The 21596-nt window shown below is 43.6% G+C and overlaps 1 protein-coding gene across 1 annotated transcript in view; it reads left to right on the top strand.

Annotated features, from left to right (window-relative positions):
* Window positions 1-20707, top strand: part of LOC106601169 (RNA binding protein fox-1 homolog 3-like) — a 119394-nt gene extending 98687 nt beyond the window's left edge. Inside the window, 4 exon segments of the mRNA XM_045715239.1 lie at window positions 974-1013; window positions 5799-5857; window positions 7821-7899; window positions 17780-20707. Of these exon segments, the coding sequence (XP_045571195.1) occupies window positions 974-1013; window positions 5799-5857; window positions 7821-7899; window positions 17780-17782 (181 nt within the window). The 3' untranslated portion in view covers window positions 17783-20707.
* The last annotated feature ends 889 nt before the right edge of the window (window positions 20708-21596 follow it).

Here is a 21596-nt window from a genome sequence, read left to right as displayed (position 1 = left end):
TCCTCTCCTCTCCCCACCTCCTCTCCCCACCTCCTCTACCCACCTCCTCTCCTCTCCCCACCTCCTCTACCCACCTCCTCTCCTCTCCCCACCTCCTCTACCCACCTCCTCTCCTCTCCCCACCTCCTCTCCCCACCTCCTCTACCCACCTCCTCTCCTCTACCCACCTCCTCTCCTCTCCCCACCTCCTCTCCCCACCTCTCTACCCACCTCCTCTCCTCTCCCCACCTCCTCTCCCCACCTCCTCTAACCTCTTTCCCCCACCTCCTCTCTCCCACCTCCTCTCCCCACCTCCTCTACCCACCTCCTCTCCTCTCCCCACCTCCTCTACCCACCTCCTCTCCTCTCCCCACCTCCTCTCCCCACCTCCTCTACCCACCTCCTCTCCTCTACCCACCTCCTCTCCTCTCCCCACCTCCTCTCCCCACCTCCTCTACCCACCTCCTCTCCTCTCCCCACCTCCTCTCCCCACCTCCTCTACCCACCTCCTCTCCTCTCCCCACCTCCTCCTCTCCCCACCTCCACTCCTCTCCCCACCTCCTCTCCTGACTTCCCAGTGATTTATATGTTAGCATCACGTGACCGAGCTACTTCCCTGCTGAGCTCCCTCTTTTCATTTCCCCTTCCCTTTCTCTTCCTCCTTTACTTCCTCCCCTCCACCGTAGCCTCCTGACAACACTGCAGTGACTGGAGCAGAACATTTCATGGGAATTGTGAAATGGCTGCATTTCCCCCCTTAATATGTCATTCATTATTTGTGGTGCGCAGCAGCCGGTAAGAGCTGACCCTGTAGACGTGCAGAGCCATTTCCATCACTCTTGTTTTCCGCCATGCAGATGTCTGCTTGGCTTGCTCTCATTGGAAATAGGCTAGGCTCTAAACATCAGTGTGCTGATCCAATCTGTCTGCATATAAAACCGCCCAGTACCCAGATGAACTAAGGCGTCTCCGCCATTGCTCTCTCATTTCACAGAGTGGTGTACCAGGATGGCTTCTACGGAGCAGAAATCTATGTAAGTACCGTTGTCTCTTTCTCTCTGCGTGCTCAGATGAAACAGAAGTAAAGCAGACAAAAGCAGCCAGCCCTGGAGACTAAAACACCATCTCTCCAGCCCCCAGCGTTCCCCCTGCCTCTCTGCCAAGCCCGCGTCGATTAGGCATCTCTCTGCCGTGCCAAGAAACCCGACAACAAAATTTAAAACCCCCTCAGCTCCTCCCTCCTCTCCCTCTCTCTCCTATGATGTCAGATTTGGCAAACAGACAGACCCCAGCTCAGTGTCCCATGTCAAGTCGGGTCGTCTCTCCCCTTAAAATGGCTTTTGGAGGTGGCTTGTCTCCGCCCTGTGTGTGTGTGTGTGTGTGTGTGTGTGTGTGTGTGTGTGTGTGTGTGTGTGTGTGTGTGTGTGTGTGTGTGTGTGTGTGTGTGTGTGTGTGTGTGTGTGTGTGAGCATGCATGCCTGCCTGTCTCTGTGTGTCTGAGTGGGGACAACCCTCTCTCTTTCTGGCCCAGGGGGCCTGCGTGGGGCCTTAGTGGGACAGCATGGGGCCTTAGTGGGCCTGTGTGGGGCCTGTGTGGGGCCTTAGTGGGCTTGTGTGCCTCCAAGCCATCACAGTGTGAGAGATAAGAGGAGCGGAGGCAGATAAAGGGATTAAGCTTCCCTCTGGGGCTGTACATGCAGGCAGGGGCCACAGCACACACAGCATCAGGCCGGCCCCAGTGAACGCTGCCCTTCACAGAGAAAAGCGGGACGCTGTGGAGATAATGCTGAAATTACCAGGCTGCCCCAGTTTGATGGCAGTCCAAGCGTTTGGGGGGGAATGTTATTTGTCGTTTGAATCTGTAGTTTTTTGGTTCCTCTCTGTCCTCTGCAATAGGGAGATGACAGCAGGTGCAGACAACAGTGCTACTGATTGCCTCTTACTTTCACCCTGTCTGCATACGAGCAAAGGGCCGGTGTCTGGGAACAAAAGTTCTGCACTCCACAATGATGTATGGCTCAAACACAGCCCCATGTCGTAGCACTGTTTGTGAGTGGCTGTTAGCGACACCAGCGGAGTGAACAGTGTAGAGGAAAAGTGGCTTAATGTGGTCCTGTCGGCGGGCTTTGGCCCCCTCCCCTCCCTCCCTCCTCTCCTCTCCTCACCTCCAGCTAAGCCCTGGGTCTCAGTGCCCTCTGACCAGTCCTGGGGTATCTCGCCCCATCGCTCAAGCCGTCAGCCTTTCCCCCTGTGCTTTACTGCCGTTAGTTTTGGCAGTGGCCACTACACGGACACTGAACGGCTTCAGACTGCCGGAGTGCGCCCAGAGGTCTCCTGTGACAACAACAGCAAGTCCCACAAGCCTCTCTGTCCTCCACTATCATTCAGAAGACAGTAGCCATGTCTGTCACTGTCATGACCTAGTCAAATTCCATTCATTTCAACAGTCCTGAAGCACTTGTCATTAAAAAGAGCATCCAGGATGATACCACAGCATGAGACCCTGCTTCACAGGGAGTATATTAGGAATGGATGTATTCATATTCATACACACAGTCAGGCACACATGTGACGTGCACACGCATGCACACACACTGGGGCGAGACACAATAACAAATGTGTTGCACTGTTGTGGGCAGGATTTGACATGTGTGCAAGTGATTTATTGTGGCTGTGTGTTGTTGGGTTTTGTTGCTGTAATCAGCAGCACTGTCCCAGGGCATGGCCATCCCACAGGAACTCCTCTGCCTGGCCTTAGCCATGACTTCCTGCCTCCATGGGCAGGGAGGATGACTCAAATACAGAGCCTGGTCCATCTGCCCTCTGACCTGATTCCCCAAAGAGCCCTGGCCAGTCTTTAGACGTTCCATCTCCACGGTAGTGTAGCTCGCCTTTGGACTAATAGAAAACATGTATTATTAACAGCCACCTATTAGTGCTGAGCGATTAACTGAAAGGTTGGTTATTTTTTTTCCCTTTTTATTTCTGTGAGCTCAATGCACACTTTGCGCAGTTTCTCTATAGATGAATCAGATCAAGCCCGAACTGTGCGGTGTAGGAGGGAGTTGTAGTTTTCAACAGGCCAATATTCTACATAGTTTAGAGCAGAAAACGTGGTAATTAACTACCTACTTGTCCGGTCTGTGTGGGGCACACTGAGAGGGACTAGAAGAGACAGAAGACGTGCGATCGAGAAGGAGAGAGAGCAGTTGCTTCGGGAGGTATCTCTACCTGAAAATACATGATCTAAGTGATTGATAGTTGGTATTCAGCAGTCGTAAAAGTATTCCTTATTTACTTAAGAACTATTAAAATAGTGATTTTGTCAGGCAGCTAGCTGCTCTATAGAGATGATGACTTGGAATGAAATAGAAAAGTTATAAAATAAAACAAATGTAATATACACAACAACTAAAATATATTATTAAAGTAAAGTCATGTGAATAAAACATTAATAAGTGATAAGCTGTTACTACCATCATGGGACTTTTATTAATTGTTTTATTCGGGGTTGTTACACAATTCAACCGACACAATAAATAGCACATTTAATGTAAAACAAAATCGTCATCGAAAACCGTGAATATTTTTTAATAATCGAACCGAATCCGAACTGACCTCAAAAAGCACTCTCAGCACTACCACCTGTATACCCACCGTTGGATATAGGATGGAGATGGGCCAATGCTCCATTGGTGCTAATAGAAAAACAGTAGGTGAACAGCTTAATTTTTCAGTTGGAGTAATGACTGCTCTCCCCAATGAAGTTTTTAATTCCTTCTCCCACTCTGGCAAATGAATACACAGGTCCTGACTTCCCAAACACTAAGCCCCAGTTACAGTGCCTTCAGAAAGTATTCATACACCTTGACCTATTCCATATTTTGTTGTGTTACAGCCTGAATTCAAAATGGATTAAATATATTTTTTTCCACATAATGACAAAGTGAAAACATGTTTTTAGAAATGTTTGCTAATTTATTGAAAATGAAATATAGAAATATCTATTTACATAAGTATTCACACATGTTCGAATCACCTTTGGTCTTTCTGGGTAAGTCTCTAAGAGCTTTGCACATCTGGATTGTACAATATTTGCACATAATTACTTTTAACATGATTCAAGATCTGTCAAGTTGGTTGTTGACCATTGATAGACAGCCATTTTCAAGTCTTGCCATAGATTTTCAAGCTGATTTAAGTCAAAACTGTATCTGGGCAACTCAGGCACATTCAATGTCATCTTGGTAAGCAACTTTTAGGTTATTGTCCTGCTGAAAGGTGAATGTGTCTCCCAGTGTCTGTTGGAAAGCAGACTGAACCAGGTTTTCCTCGAGAATTTTGCCGGTACTTAGCTCAATTCCGTTTATTTTTATCTTAAAAACAAGCATGCTCATAACATGATGCAGCCACCACCATGCTTGAAAATATGAGGAGAGGTACTCAGTGATATGTTGTGTTGGATTTGCCCAAAACGTAACGCTTTGAATTCAGGACATCAAGTTAATTTCTTTACTTTAACATTTTTTTACTTTAGTGCCTTATTGCAAACAGGATACATGTTTTGCAATATTTGTATTCTGTACAGGCTTCCTTCTTTTGACTCTGTCAGTTAGGTTAGTATTGTAGAGTAACTACAATGTTGTTGATCCATCCTCAGTTTTCTCATATCACAGCCAATAAACTCAAAACTTTTGGTATCGTGGTGAAATCCCTGAGAGGCTACCTTCCTCTCCGGTAACTGAGTTATGAAGGATGCCTGTATCTTTGTAGTGACTGGGTGTGTTGATACACCATCCATAGTGTAATTAATAACTTCACCATGCTCAAAGGGTTATTCAATGCCTGCTTTTTGATTTTTACCAATCTACCAATAGGTTATGTTCTTTACAAGGCATTTGAAAACCTCCCTGGTCTTTGTGGTTGAATCTGTGCTTGATATTCACTACTTGACTGAGGGAATTTACAGATGATTATATGTGTGGGGTACAAAGATGAGGTAGTCAAACACTATTATTGCACACAGAGTGAGTCCATGCAACTTATGTGACATGTTAAGCACATTTTTACTCCTGAAATTATTTAGGCTTGCCATAACAATGGGGTTGAATTCTTATTGACTCAAGGCATTTCAGCTTTTTATTTTTTATTAAATTGTAAACATTTCTAAACTTCCACTCTGACATCATGGGGTATTGTGTGTAGGCCAGTGACACAACATCTCCATTCAATCCATTTTAAATTCCGGCTGTAACACATCAACATGTGGAAAATGTCCAGGGGTGTGAATACTTTCTGAAGGCGCTGTACGTCTTGGTTTGCTCCTGTGCAACACAGTACGTGTGAAGAAAAAGGAGTCTCTTCAATAATGCAGCAGGCCATTGCTGCTTCCCCATTCTGAATGTGGGATGAATTTGGGGAGCGTTATCACACCGCTGTTCTGTTCTTTCTCATGTGGACCATGTTGTGCACCTACTGTCACGCAAGGTGCCACAGAGGGAACACATGGCTCTCCTCCCCAGCCTAACAGGGGATCATTCATTCTCCGCTGCCTCAGCTACCAAGTATTAAACAGCTCCCTCTGGTTGTGTTCTGGGCATCTTGCACCTTGTGTTGCCTCAGTGCATACTCTTCGATTAGACTTTTTGAATGATTTCATATGAATACTTGGAAAATGAATAGAATATGCAGTTTTCATATGTTCCCAACAATGGACAATGTTGCAAACCCGATGTTGGATCTTTTAGTAAATGCTTGCTATTATTTGTTTGAGAATACATGCTGTTGTGGGTGGTTGTCTAACTGTCTGAGTCCAACAGGGGGGCTATGCTGCGTACAGATACGCCCAGCCCACCACCGCTGCTGCCTACAGTGACAGGTGAGTGCATTCCACGTGCTGCATAAAATAAAATAACTAATATTAATTGAAAAAATAAAAGACCATTGATATTGTGATGGATTAAATTAGAAGTTGTGACAAGGTCTGACAAGTGACTTCAACCTTTCCCCACTCTTCAAAATATCTCTCACATAGGAGGGTGAAGATAAACTCTCTCTGGAGTTGTGACCCTCCCTCAGATTGAACTGTCCATTAGGAGATCCACTATGGCCTCAGGCTAAAGCACACAAAAAAGTAACCTTGTTGGACAAGATGATCTATCCCATGCCTCTCTGCCTTTGACGGGCGAGAGGGCATATCAACTGTATTTATGAATGGCCTGCGGTCTGCGGGAGGAAGGGAGAGAGGGAGGGATGGATGGATGGGCAGGGACTCTATCACTTCTGACTGATGTCATTCGGGTTCAGGTGTGCTCCGTTTGAGGAGGCGTGGCTGATTCATTCGGGCCTTCAAAGCCGCTGTCAGGCTGGATGTGGGCTGGTTTGGGAATCTAATCTGGGAGGGATTGAGCATGTCACTTGTGATAACATACACCCTGCCTGAGAGCCTGAAGATCATATCGATAATGTAAGATTTATCTGGCCTCGCCGCACTGCGAATTATGAGCAGCCGTGCTCGGAGGGAGCAGAAATTGGACAGCGGCTTTTTCCTCTGGGAGTGATTTAATTCCTGTTTCTCTTGCCTATATTTTCCTCCTGAGATTTAATGTAATTCGCCCGAGTTGTTTGTTTTGCTTTGTTTTGCTTCCCTTGTCTGTTTGTTTCTTTTTGAATAAGCGGTCATGCCCATTGGATCAATAGGGGTTTGTCTCAGCAATACCTTATCAGACTTACCAGCGGAGCAATCAGCCAATCATGAAAGGAGGTCACAGGGATCATAAGAGGCTTGTAAAATCCCCATTAAATATGAAACATTCATTTTTCAAAAAGCTTGTGCCCACAGGCCTGCTTTTGTTACCGAGGCCCTGCCAGGGGCCAATCAGCGTAGTGAAGCCGCGTGACGTACGTTCTGAGGGGCCGTTTGACCTCGAGGTGGTTAGCAATGCCACACTGGTGAGAGCCCATTTTGTAGATAGATTAGCCTTAGTGGGCCTCTGGGGTTTGGTGCTCACAGTAGATAAGAGTATTACAGAGACCACCCCTGACATGGTACAGCCCATCCTCTTCCCCTGGAGCCTTCTCATCCAGCTCCTTCCCCCTCCACGTCCTGCTCACTGACCTTGGGTGTTGGACTCCAATGGGACACACCATATTTAGATCTTATATAACTCAATGTCCTCCTCGCCCCGCTCCAGCCTTGTAGGCTGGATGTCTTGTCTCCTTAAGGAAAATGACATTTCTCCTTCTCTCCTCTTGGTTTTTATTCCTGGTTGATTTGGTGCCCTCAGTGCTTGGCTGGGAGTGCCTTATCTGCTCCGTACAGACCCTCATTTGCAAGCGAGCATTGAAGGAAAAAAAAGTAAATAAAGGAATATGTGAAGTCGAGTAAATAAATAAATAAGTAAGGCACACATCTTGTCCTGTCTCAGAAGGAAATTGGAAGGATTAGTTCCAAACCAGCAACAATGAAAAGACAGTGGTGTGAGCCCACTGTTCAGCTTGGGTAAACAACAGCAGGGTGAGAGAGCGCACACAGACTGGGCCCAAGCCCTCCAGCACCTCTATCTTTCTCTGTTTTCTCTTTCTTTCTCTCTTTCTCTCTCTCTCTGCCAACTAATCGAGGTGACAGTGAAAAGTACAATGTGTATTCACAGAGAATGATCCAACCACCTTTGAACTCCTTTTCTACTCAGCCCTGTATCATTTTCTAAACCAGGGGGTAGAAAGAGGGAAATAATTGTTTTAGAGACTTGAAAGTGTTGACTTTAGGGCCAAGTATCAAACAAGCATTGAAAATATACTCTACGTCAATGACCCTAATCTCCTGGCCTTTTCCATTGCAGCTATGGCAGAGTCTATGCAACAGCAGACCCCTACCACCACACAATCGGCCCTGCCGCTACATACAGTGTGGGGACCATGGTAAGTCCACTCTCGCTTTCCTCTGCACCCGGTTGTTGGCTAGCCACACTAACACAGAGCAGAGGCCGCCAGCCGCAGTACTCTGTCGCTCCAGGAGCACTCGGAGATAAAGACCATTGAACTAAGCCAAGTCAGTGGGCTTTATTTCCTCTTTGTCATGCTGTTTGGCACAACTTAGTGGAGTGCAGCAGAATTCCCTAGCATGTGGTCATTGTGAATTCAGTGAAATGGATTTGTTTCATGTTATGTCACACAAGCTCACCTCATACATACAATATTAATTTGATTCAGGATTTTGACTGCTAAAATGGGATTGATCACTACAACTAATTCAGTCCAACACATGGGCATCTTCAACACTAGTATAATCATTCTATTCCTGTCACTATTCAACTCCAAATGAGTTGTTCCATTCTTCCTTTCAGCCGAACTCTAAACTTAAAGGGGTGAAGTTGAATGGTTAATGTCTGTTTTTAGCTAGCTTTTGCAGCTAACATCAAAGATGAAAATACTATCAGTAAAAGACCATCCTATAATGGGGAGATAGTTTCTCAATGTTTTGTTTTACAATGAGGGCATGGGATTGGGCTCATAGACTAATTTGAAAGATTAACGACCATCAAACGCATGCAGCAGTGTGCCGTGGGACATGGAAGAGAAAGAGAGGGATGGAGGGAGTTCTCTCACTCACCCCTCCAGTCCACAAGGTTGATGGGACGAGCGCTCTCTGCCAGACAAATGACTTAAATGTACCATTCCGGCATGCATGCGATTTTTCAACAACATAAAAAAAAGCGTACAGTTCCCCGGTGCAGCTGCTAGCTAAAAGCTTTCATTAATTAAGACATTTATTTTTTTCCTCTTCATTTACTTAATTAAAAACTGTGCTTCTTTTCCTCCAAATTTCCTTCCCTTCTCTGCCACTCTTAGTCACCCTTCCTTAGCCAGGCTGAATTTGGCCCTTCATGTCTGAGCTTGGGTTGTGTGTGTGGGGCAAGTTGAGGGGATCACTGTGGTGGGGTGGAAGTTGAGGGGATCACTGTGGTGGGGTGGAAGTTGAGGGGATCACTGTGGTGGGGTGGAAGTTGAGGGGATCACTGTGGTGGGGTGGAAGCTGGTGAGGTGCGAGACCCTGGTAGTGAATAAACCATCTTGACACAATAGGAGTTCAGATCTTACAGTGCAGAGACACACCATGAAATAGATTACTAATTCTTTAGTCCTCTTTGATTAATGGTTCCAAAGGAGAGAGCAGCAATTTTTGCATTTAGAAACCTTTCAATAATTAGTTCCTCCGAGGTTCCTTAAAATTCTCTTTGCAGATTTCCAGCGTGCAAAAAAATTGCAAATGCTTTTTTATACTGATGAAAATGTTATACAAGCAAGAGGGTTCCTTTAAATTACCCTTTGAAGGTTTGGGGCTTGCTCAGAGTACATGGGATATTGTGTGTGTGTGTGTGTGTGTGTGTGTGTGTGTGTGTGTGTGTGTGTGTGTGTGTGTGTGTGTGTGTGTGTGTGTGTGTGTGTGTTTGCCCTGGTTAACCAGAGCATGGCAGTAAACCTAGGGAGCAATATCCTGTGGTGCAATACACATCCAGAAAGGTGTGGGCACCACGGTTGGACTTGAAAGAGAATTACAATTAAACTCCTTTGAACTTAATTCGCTTTGGTTGGATCTATGACATTGTTGTAGCCTGGAAAGCCATTCCGTGAGGAATGTTTTCCTACAGTCAAAAGCATGAAACAAGCACAGTATTTTCCAATTTGTTGCTTAATGTAATTAATGCATGGAAACTGCATTTGAGGGGGGGGGGGGCACTTCTCCATGTAGCAAGCCGAAAGAAGAATATTGATATCTAGGAAAGGGTTTTTCTCTCTGGTACAAATAGCGAAATTATTTCAGACTAATTTCAGACTTTATCACTACCAGGTTCTTTATCCTCCAGCTCCAACACCTGGACCGCCCCTCCTCAGAACACACACATACCCAACTTATGCATACTCTAATGAACAAGAACTATTATTACTTTCATTAAACCAGCTCAATTAAATGCTATTTACTCCCATGTCCTTCAAACACAGACATTTTAACAAAACCAATAAAGGAAGGAAATTTGTGGAAAAAACAGAACTCAACAACCAAGCTGTCACCACCTTAATACTGATTGGTCCTTTTTCATCTTTGATGTTGCAGGCTAGCCTATACAGAGGAGGGTACAGTCGCTTCACTCCCTACTAACAGAAAGAAAAAGAGAGAAAGACAGAGACATTAACCCCCAACAAACAAAAATCAAACAAATTAACAAACAAGCAAACACCTCATCCTTCGTGGAGCGCTAAATCAAACTAAAAGCTTCCAGGTCCCAATGCTGACCCCTCCCCCTGACACCCGCCCTCCCGCTACAGACGATTTCTACAACCTTTTTGATGTCATCATTGGTCTGCTCCTATGATTTGTTTTGTATTCATTTTGTGCTTTGGATTGATTTGGGAGAAGTTATGTTCTGCACATGTGACTGCTGTAGATGGGTGCTGTGTCACCATAACCAATGTGAGCCTACTGTAGTACGCATGATGCATGATCAGAGGGGTGTGTTTCTGCAGTGACCGTCAGATGGATGACAATCTAGTGGGGCATTAGATACACTGTTATTTAGCCTATTCTTGAATTGGAATTCAATTAAATTAAAGCAGGAAACAAAATATTGTATTCCAATTAGCATTAGAAATACATAATGATAATAATAACAAAGACGATGCACATGCCCTGCTAATTCTTATTTCACAAGACGCCACTGTCAACTGTATGATTGCTCTGTAATGTTGGAGTGTCCTAATGCACTTGAATTGGAGTCCTAACAGTGATGTGGTGTGACAGCATGCAGAGTGAGGGACATTGCACCACAGTGAGGGGTCAGAGTTCACCTGGGGTTGAGACTGGGCTAGCTCTCGCTAATGTAATGGCACTCTATGCGAAATTACTTAGGATTTTTAAGTATTCAATGTCTTTGTTTATTTCAGGCAGATTTTTTCTACACTAATTTGCATGTTCACGTATTATTAACTGAGGTGTACAGTGCATTCAGAAAATATTCAGACCCCTTGACTTTTTCCACATTTTGTTACGTTACAGCCTTATTCTAAAATTGATGACATTGTCTCCCCCATCAGTCTACGCACAGTACCCCATAATGACAAAGCAAAAACTTTTTTTTTTTTTTTTTTTTTAAATGTATATAAAATAAAACAGAAATATCACATTTACATAAGTATTCAGACCCTTTACAAAGTACTTTGTTGAAGCACCTTTAGTAGCAATTACAGCCTCGAGTCTTCTTGGTTATGACGCTGTAAGCTTGGCACACCTGTGGGGAGTTTCTCCCATTCCTCTCTGCAGATCCTCTCAAGCTCTGTCAGGTTAGATGTGGAGCGTTGCTGCACAGCTATTTTCAGATCTCTCCAGAGATGTTTGATCGGGTTCAAGTCCGGTCTCTGGCTGGGCCACTTAAGGAGATTCAGAGACTTGTCCCGAAGCCACTTCTGGGTTGTCTTGGCTGTGTGCTTAGGGTTGTTGTCCTGTTGGAAGGTGAACCTTCACCCCAGTCTGAGGTCCTGAGCGCTCTGGAGCAGGTTTTCATCAAGGATCTCTCTGTACTTTGCTCCATTTATATTTGCCTCGATCCTGACTAGTCTCCCAGTCCCTGCCGCTTAAAAACATCCCCACAGCCTGATGCTGCCACCACCATGCTTCACCGTAGGGATGGTGCCAGGTTTCCTTCAAACGTGACGCTTGGCATTCAGGCCAAAAAGTTCAATCTTGGTTTCATCAGACCAGAGAATCTTGTTTCTCATAGTCTGAGAGTCTTTAGGTGCCTTTTGGCAAACTCCAAGCGAGCTATCATGTGCCTTTTACTGGGGAGTGGCTTCCTTCTGGTCACTACCATAAAGGCCTGATTGGTGGAGTGATGCAGAGATGGTTGTCGTTCTGGGAGATTCTCCCATCTCCACAGAGGAACTCTAGAGCTCTGTCAGAGTGACCATTGGGTTCTTGGTCACCTCCCTGACCAAGGCCCTTCTCCCCCAATTGCTCATTTTGGCTGGGCGGCCAGCTCTAGGAAGGGTCTTGGTGGTTCCAAACTTCTTCCATTTAAGAATGGTGGAGGCCACTGTGTTCTTGGGTACCTTCAATGCTGCAGAAATGTTTTGGTACCCTTCCCCAGATCTGTGCCTCGACACAATCCTGGCTCTACAGACAATTCCTTCGACCTCATGGCTTGGTTTTTGCTCTGACATGCTGTGGGACCTTATAATGACAGGTGTGCCTTTCCAAATCATGTCCAATCAATTGAATTTACCATAGGTGGACTCCAATCAAGTTGTATAAACATCTCATGGATGTTCAATGGAAACAGGATGCACCTGAGCTCAATTTCGAGTCTCATAGCAAAGGGTCTGAATACTTATTTATTTCAGTTTTTTATTTTTAATAAATTTGCAAACATTTCTAAAAACCTCTTCACTTTGTCATTATGGGGTATTGGTTGTAGATTGCTGAAGAAAAAAAATATATTTAATAATTTTTAGAATAAGGCTGTAACATAACATTTTCAAAAAGTCAAGTTGTCTGAATACTTCCCGAAGGCACTATATGTGACGTTTAGAGGTGGCTAATCATTATTTTTAGTAGGCTACACTGTCGACTCATCTATGAAGTACTGTAGTGCAATTCCTGATAACTATTCACTTTTCAGTATTGCACAAAACATTCTGTACCTCAGGATAAACCACTACAAGTGATTTGATCTGACAACTAATTGTATCAGTAGAATGCTTGTCTGTTTATTTTCTTGACATAATCAGTGCTTGACTTGGGCAGGAGCTTACCAGAGCTGAGCACCGGGACCTCAGATGTTCTACTGCTTGAGCTCCTGCACCTAAATATAAACAGTACCAGCACCCAAAATGAGTACCGGCACCTATTTCAGTCCAAGTCAAGCATACCCACCAAACACTACCAGTGGGTTCCCCCACTTTACAATGACAGACCATTGTCTTATTGGTTTATTTTGCCCAAATCTCTCTGGAAGAGCTGAATTACTAGAGCAGGTACAGAGAGATTATAGACTTTTGATTATGAGGAGAGAAATGGACTGTGAACATGATTGCATCATATTCCACTTTCAGGAGAAAATACCTTGTTCCATACAGCTCTAGGAAGAGTCTTGGTGGTTCAAAACTTCTTCCATTGATGTATTATAACACGTGCGTGTTGTCATACCAGATTAATGTACTCGAATACACGTCTTCAACTCAGTAGTTAACCCATATGAACTCTTGAGAAAATGGGAACATTTCAAATCAACTATTTTGTAAGTAGATCAAGCCAAGAGACATGATATAAAGATCCGAATATAACTATGGAAATCTTTAATTACTCAACTATTCGTATAATGATATAATTTACGAATGTATCCTCTGAAGTGTTTTCTGTTTGTTAGACTTTATTTGTGTATTTTGATCATTTTGAAGATGTGACATGTTTATAAAGACATCTTATACAAGCAGTTATGTTTAGTCAACATGTTGAACATGATATAGATTAATGTTGTATACCAAAATAATATATCATCACTTGATCAAAGAAAAGCATAAAACATTGTTCTTCCTTTTATATACCAGTATTTAGGGTTCTACCATGGGGGCTTTTATAGGATTCAAAAAAGCTTCAGACATAGTTATGAATGTATTTGTAGCTGTTTCTGAGTAAATTACTGTGTGTGTGTGTGTGTGTGTGTGTGTGTGTGTGTGTGTGTGTGTGTGTGTGTGTGTGTGTGTGTGTGTGTGTGTGTGTGTGTGTGTGTGTGTGTGTGTGTGTGTGTGTGTGTGTGAATAGTAGGGTTGACACAACCCATTTTAAATGACTTTCCTCCCCATCCACTTTCATTGCGCCAGTATAAAACGGAGGGCTGCTCTGAGCGCCAGGGGAACTAACAGAGAATCCCCCAAGAACAACGGCTCACTGAAGCCAAGTTCCACTGTTTCTTCAACTCAATTAGCGTCTACGTTTTAAGCTGAATTTACAACAGTAGAAGTCTGCTGTTTGAACACATAAAATATATATATTATAAAAGAGACAGCTCCACACGCATGCACTGAACGGCAAGTAAAATACTCCCCTCTGCCTTGGTCAAAGAGAACCTCGTAGCTTTGAATTCTCCCTCTCACTGCCTACCAATTCCTAATGATGCCCGTCATTACAGCTGTTGTTTCAGAATCCTATTTTGCAGACGGCTACTTCTACACTGAACTTAATTGGAGAGAGAAACTTAGTAATTACTATAGTACCAGTTGATCCGCTTGAAAGGAAATCGACTATTTGAATCCCCCTGTTCAGTTTGGGTGCAGATAAGTCATAAATGAGTTGAGTAGAAAAGCCACAGTGTCAGAGACTGAGAGCAGACATCTTAATGAATGCTGCTCTTCTGAAGCTATCGTTTAGCAAATACACTGGAGGCAATAGTGTGACGAATAGTAATTCATGTTTTTCACTGGCTGTGTGTTTTTGAGGTTTGCCAACTTCTTTCCTTTAGTCTAGACATCCTGAAATCTCTCTCCATGACAAGTCTTTGCCTCAATAAATCACTTTATAACTCCTAACTCATTGATAACCTAACCTTGATACAGTAAAACAGAATCTTCCACTTTAAGCAGCCACTCATTTCCTGTCTGCACGTGAACCAGCCTGATAAGATGCTAGCTCCTATGAGAGGAACATCAATGCCCAGGAGGGGTGTTAGCCGCCATGCCTCACCACCACAAATTAGAGCAGGCTAATTAGCCACTATCAATCACTGTATCGCTAGCTTCACTTACAGGCCATTCCTACACTACATCTTCACTATAGCAATGTGCAGATCTCAGTCTACCAGCAGCTACATTTCACAGTTAAAAAAGAAAGTCGGCCTAGAACACGCCTTTTCATTTACATCCTCTACTTTCAGGGTTACTCGTGGTCAGTTTTATTCATGAGGACATTGCAGTGATGTCATGTTTTTACTTGGATGGGTTTGAGTGTTGTCAGTTAAAGTTGTAATGCGTCCGTACAACTCTTCCTCCCTTTATAATCAATGTCTTCATTGTTACACTGTTCAAATGGCAAATTATCAAGGCTTCATATAACATGTAAATAGCTAATATATATTGTGTCTTATTATATTTTGCTAAATATTAAAAATGTGTATCTATAGTGTAGAGGCTGAAAGGTTTTTCAGTTTTCTAATATCCTCTATCCCATATACATGTGTTTTTCATAGCTAGCTATATTATTAAAAACACTCAGTGAAGGTGTTAAACCACATGCCCAGTCATATACAGTTTGCTCACATTTAAACATGTTTATTTGTGTAAATTGAACGCACAGTTTGTTAATTCATTATGATGTATTTACTATTATAGTCAGTAAGCCTTGATAAGCTGACCGTTTAATTTCTTTATCCATCCAAAAGATTTGTAGAAAAAAAGGGAAATAAGCAAAAATGTTACACTTCCTGTAAAATATATACATGTATATATACATATATTACCAATTCTCTGATTATCTGGTTTCTATGTATTCATATATATAGTGGTTTTATCTGTGTATTTTCAATTCAGCTGAACTTGTTCTATGAATTGTACAGTATGTCATTTCTAAAAAAGTATATATTGTCTGAAAGGTGTAAGTAATTGGCTTTTGATTTATTGGTACAGTATATTACATTTCCTTTGTCTTCTTTCATCATTGACTTAGTTGTTAGTATATGTGACATATCTAAGCAACCTCTGATTGTTTTGAGTGTCAGAATAAAGCGGTTCTGAGAGCATTTTGTTTGTCATTAGAGCTCTATGTTTAATCTGTTGCCAGCTTGTTGATTGTAATCCTGATCAGGCACAGTAAAATGAAATCTTCTACAATTCCTGTTCACGCTTAATGAAACCCAATATTTCTACAGATTTAAACCAGCATTGTATAGATAAGTAGATGTTCAATTTAGGTACAGTGCAATGGATTGAACGTCCTCAGTGACAGTGGCCACTTGCTACAGCACCGACCCAACCCTCCCCTGAGTTGACTTGTCCATGAGTGATTAATATATTTGTCACTGCAGCTCCTCCAATGCTGGTCTGCCTGTCAGTGAGGAGCACTATATGTAGCGCAGGTGCTATTGTGTTCCCACTCTGCTCTGCTATATAGTGATACAGTGATGGGGGATATTTTAGTATAGAGAGTCCCCAGTGAGACCTCCGTAGGACTGAAGATGAGGCAGGCTGCTCCATGGAGGGAGAGACAGAGGGAGATGGAGGGAGAGAGAGGGAGAAGGAGGGAGAGACAGAGGGAGATGGAGGGAGGGAGAGACAGAGGGAGATGGAGGGAGTGAGAGGGAGATGGATGGAGAGACAGAGGGAGTATGGAGGGAGAGACAGAGGGAGAGACAGAGGGAGATGGAGGGAGTGAGAGGGAGATGGAGGGAGGGAGAGACAGAGGGAGATGGAGGGAGTGAGTGAGAGGGAGATGGATGGAGAGACAGAGGGAGTATGGAGGGAGAGACAGAGGGAGAGACAGAGGGAGATGGAGGGAGTGAGAGGGAGATGGAGGGAGGGAGAGACAGAGGGAGATGGAGGGAGTGAGAGGGAGATGGAGGGAGGGAGAGACAGAGGGAGATGGAGGGAGTGACAGAGGTAGATGGATGGAGAGACAGAGGGAGATGGAGGGAGAGACAGGGAGATGGAGGAAGAGACAAAGAGTCATTCTGGGCTGAGATTAGCATGCCACGCGTTCAATTGTTACTTCTCCAGAGGAGGTGTGAAAAAGCACTACAAAGCCATGTCAAAATGAAAGCCTCGCCTCGTTTTCCTCTACAGCTCGGCGCGCTGCTGAATTAGGGAGAGACTGTCATGACAAGAGTCCCAGGACTCCTCTCTCTCTTCCCTCTGTCTCCTCCCTCTCTCCCTCTCTCTCCTCCCTCTTTCCCTCTCTTCTCCATGTCTCCCTCTCTCTCCTCCCTCTCTCCTCCCTCTCTTCTCCCTCTCTCCCTCTCTCTCTCTCTCTCCTCCCTCTCTCCTCCCTCTCTCCTCCCTCTCTCCCTCTCTCTCCTCCCTCTCTTCTCCCTCTCTTCTCCCTCTCTCTCTCTCCTCCCTCTCTTCTCCCTCTCTCCCTCTCTCTCTCTCCTTCCTCTCTCTCCTCCCTCTCTCCTCCCTCTCTCCCTCTCTCTCCTCCCTCTCTTCCTCTCTCTCCTCCCTCTCCCCCTCTCTCCCACTCTCCACTACTGCGATAGGCCTCAGTAAAACTCTTTTCACTGTAAACTGCTGAACTCCAGTAGAGTGATAATGGCCCTCTGTTCTGTGGAGAAAAGTAGCATTTGCTTTGGCCTACACTCTTTAAAGCGCACTTTTGTGCTGTATGACTTTAAGACTGGCATGAAAAAAAGAATGCTCTCTTTTTTTCCCTCAAAAGATTTTTTAAGCATGCTTCTCAATCGGGTGGTTTGACATCAATCCGTCAGCCCGTCTTAACCTGACATTGTGTACCTTTCCCCCTCCCTGGGGTGCAGTGCTTTAACAAAGATGGAGGGGAACTTTTGTGAGAGTAGTGTACTTTTTTATTCTATACATTTTCTCAATGTTTGTATATTTAAAAAATGACTTTCTGGTTTCTGGTATGGAATCATCATATTGAATAGGTTTTTTGGAATAGGAAACACAGCAAACTTAACACGACAAACTTTATGATTAAAAGTAGTGAAATGCACAAGTAGGTTGTCTGTCTATATGTGTCAATCAGAGATGCGACGTTCTGCATACTTACCCATGTCTCCCTGCTCTTCTTCCTATTCACCTCCAGTAAATAACAAAGGCAACGCTGTGCTCAGTATTGATGGACATCACAGATGAAAACAACGAGAAGAGGAGAACTAGCTTTAAGAAAACAACAAGAGAAGGAGTCCCTCTACTGAGGCTGGTGAGGAAAGACGGGAGGCGTGCATGTGGAGTGGTGCCGCGGCGGTGTCAAAACCAGCCACAAGCGCTACAGACGGAGTGAGCCAGTTTCCACCAGGGACCACCTTTGCCGGGTAGAAGAGAAAGACAACGAGAGAAAAAAAGAGAGAAAGCATCCTGTTATTATAACACATTTTATTTTTCTATACTTTTGTGATTTACAGCTTGTGATTTACAAGTAAAAAGTGTGTATAAAACAGTATATATGTACAAATATGTTTTTATGTTTTTGGTAAGGAAGACGAACAGTTGGCCCTCGATGCTGATTCTGTGGTGGAGAGGGAGAGTCCTGCTCTTCTCTCTCTGGCACACCACTCCTGTCACTGACAGACAAGAGGAGGTGATATATATATATGTATATATATATATATATATACACACAGTAATGTTACAGTGGCAGGTTTGGAGGGTTCAGCATCCGGGCAGAAGCATTGTATTACAGGTCCACTTTCTGTGGGTCGGAGTCAATGGTTAACTTCCAGCTGGATGTCTCTCTGGTTACACTTCCTGTGTGCGGTCTTTTCGTGGTCTCACTGGTCCGCTTCCTTCCTTGCGCTGGTGCCACTGTTCCACTGTTCCACTTCCTGTTGCAGTGTCACTGGCCAGCTTCCTATGGGTAGTCACTGCTGTTCTCTACTTCCCTGTGGATACTGTCGTCATGACTCCACTTCCTCCTGGCAGCACCACTGGTCCACTCTCCATGGGCAGTACTGTCACTGGTCTACTTGTCTGTGGGTAGGCTAGTAGAGAAATGAGATATGTTCCTCTCCCAGCTCCCTTTCCTCTCCAAGCCCCAGCAGAGGTCTCTGATTCACCACGAGAGAAAGAGAGAGAGAGAGTTTGATGCGTTAGTCCCTGACTTTCTTCACCTGCCAGGGTCAAAGCCCAAGCCTTTGTGTCTCTATCTGCACCAGTGGACAAAGTATCTCAAACAGACAGACCAACAAGCCAGGGTGCATTTAACTAACGATGCACGTTTCCAGAGAAGAGAAATACTCATCAATGTCCATGTAACAATTGAATTATAATCGAATAATCTAATTGTAATACATCAGCAGGTGCATAACCAAAACACAAGCCTAAGGCATATGGACTATGTCGCTTGATAAACATTATAGAACTAGTGCCCATCCAATGGTAATAAAGGAATGAGGGCTGAAACATGTCAATTACAATGTTGTTTTGTCAATGTATTCTGAGAATATTTATTTGTGTGATTTGCAGCACTGAAAACTTTTAAAGAAGAAAAAAACGTTTTAATTTGTTGAAGCAACCTTACTTTATATCAGGAGTCACTGTAAACATGTGTTTAAACAAGAATGTTGGTTCAGTTCTTGAATGTATTTTAATGTCTAGGGTGTCCAACAAGTATGTATTCTTTTTCTGTATATGTGTATATATATATATATATATATATATATATACATATCTATTATATGGGCTGTGATGGTGTCAGGGAGTAGAGGGGGTAGATAAGGGGCACCCTCCTACAAGCTATACCCCTGATATACTGTAACATGTGATCATGTGTTATATGACTGAAAGCGTGATGGTGATTGTGTGAACTGATCTTCCCCTCCCCCTGCACTTAAAGAGATTGGACAGGATCTTAAGCACTTACAAATTCGTAACATGCTGTATGAATTGGAATTCGTAACATATCATGCACATTCTTTTTGCAAGACAAAATGGATGACGTTGTACACAATTGTGCACAGTTTTCGGGAACCGAAAAACTACTGGCTGAAATTAAATGAAACCTTCATAATGCATCTTTAAACAAACACACATGAACACACACTCAAATACAGAGAATCACAGACACACGTTTTGGCCAAGAAATATGCTACAGAACTGCTTAACAACTTGCTGATTGCCAACAGATAGCTAGTGCTCCAGATAGTCATACACAACTACTCTGGCCCTGCAGGGCCCCAGCTACTCTGGCCCTGAAGGGCCCCAGCTACTTTCTCTCAGCTATATTACAGACACCCTTATGGAAATAACATGTATATTCATCATCACATTAAGTAACAGGTCCTGTTGAGGAAGGCAATGATCATAAGCAGGTTTAGTGTACAGATGTAGATTTGATTGTGAGAGTTACATAGTGTATGTGGCTAACTAACTCCCAGTCAGTTTCAGGTGAAATGTGAGTGTGAAGAAACAGGTGTGGTGGCAGGCAGGCAGGCAGTAGGCCACCCTCCTGATCTCTGTGTAGACTGCAAGTACCAGTCCTTATCTTCCTGAGCCCTGAGCACAATGGCTTGAGCTGTGACATGAGCAGGATATCCCTCTGAGAGAGAGTTACTACTGTACCACCCCCTCCCGTTCTACTGTGTGAGTCTACCGCCCCTTTTGTATTCCTGACCCTACTGTACATAATATCCCCCCTCGCGATACCCCCTCCCCTCTGACTCCCAAAATCTTGTATTTTGTTCTATAATGACACATTTATTTATAAGAATTTTTTAAATATATCTCTTTCTCCTTTTTGTAAATGTTCCAGTTAAATAAAGTTAAAAAATGTTAAAAAATTCAATGGATATATTGAACGGTAAAAGTCTCTAAAAGTCCCCTCTCCTCTGGCTCTGTATTCTAAACTTTGTGTTTCTTTTTTTCTCTTTCTGTATGCTTCTCTTATGTGCTTCAGATTAAGAGTTCTATTTATTATGACATTAACGTTATTATAATTATGACTAATTATTAATATTATCATCATCCTCATCATCATCATTATTATCATTAATAAACTTGTCTACTTCAACCAAAAGGTAGTGTATTTTTGGCCTGAGTGATACAGTGTAGAGGAAGATGAGTTACTGTGGCAGTGTGTGTAGACTCTCTAAGGAAAGAACATCCCTTGATGGGACATCACAATGACAATGACACTGAGAGCTGGGGGAGATGTGCCAGGTGGAAGGGGGGTGGGGCACAACTCCTAAGCCCATTTGTTTTACCCCGGGGGGGACCTGGCTCCCGAGTGGGTGGGCCTATGCCCATGGCAGCGTCCCTGCCCAGTCATGTGAAATCCATAGATTATGGCCTAATTAATTTATTTCAATTGACTGATTTCCTTATATGATCTGTTACTCAGTAAAATCGCTGAAATTATTGCATGTTGCCTTCATATTTTTGTTCAGTATAGTTATACACATGCTACATTCAGCCAGTTAGCAAGTCGAACATTTCTGAGTTTTCCTAGTTTTGACTAGCATGTGAACGCCGCATATATGCTTCCATTTATTATGGTAAGGGGATCTACAAGTAACTGCCAACATAAAGAAAGCACTTGAGTTAATGAAGGGTACAGCAAATATTGAAAGCAGCTGCTTCCCAACAGGTGTGGTTCCTCAGTTAATTAAGCAATTAAAACATCCTATTATGCTTATGGTCATGTATAAAAATGCCCAGTTGCCCATTATTTTGGCTACCATGGCTAGAAAAAGTGTGTGTGTGTGTGTGTGTGTGTGTGTGTGTGTGTGTGTGTGTGTGTGTGTGTGTGTGTGTATCTGTGCCTCAGTCACCAGATCTCAACCCAGTTGAACACTTTTAGGAGATTCTGGAGTGGTGCCTGAGACAGTGTTTTCCACCACCATCAACAAAACACCAAATAATGCAATTTCTCGTGGAAAAATGGTGTCACATCCCTCCAATAGAGT

The sequence above is a fragment of the Salmo salar genome, chromosome ssa03, assembly GCF_905237065.1.
Source record: "Salmo salar chromosome ssa03, Ssal_v3.1, whole genome shotgun sequence".
In the NCBI taxonomy this organism is placed as follows: domain Eukaryota; kingdom Metazoa; phylum Chordata; class Actinopteri; order Salmoniformes; family Salmonidae; genus Salmo; species Salmo salar.
The sequence above is the reverse complement of the archived record's forward strand: the minus strand, read 5'-3'. Positions and strand labels throughout refer to the sequence as shown.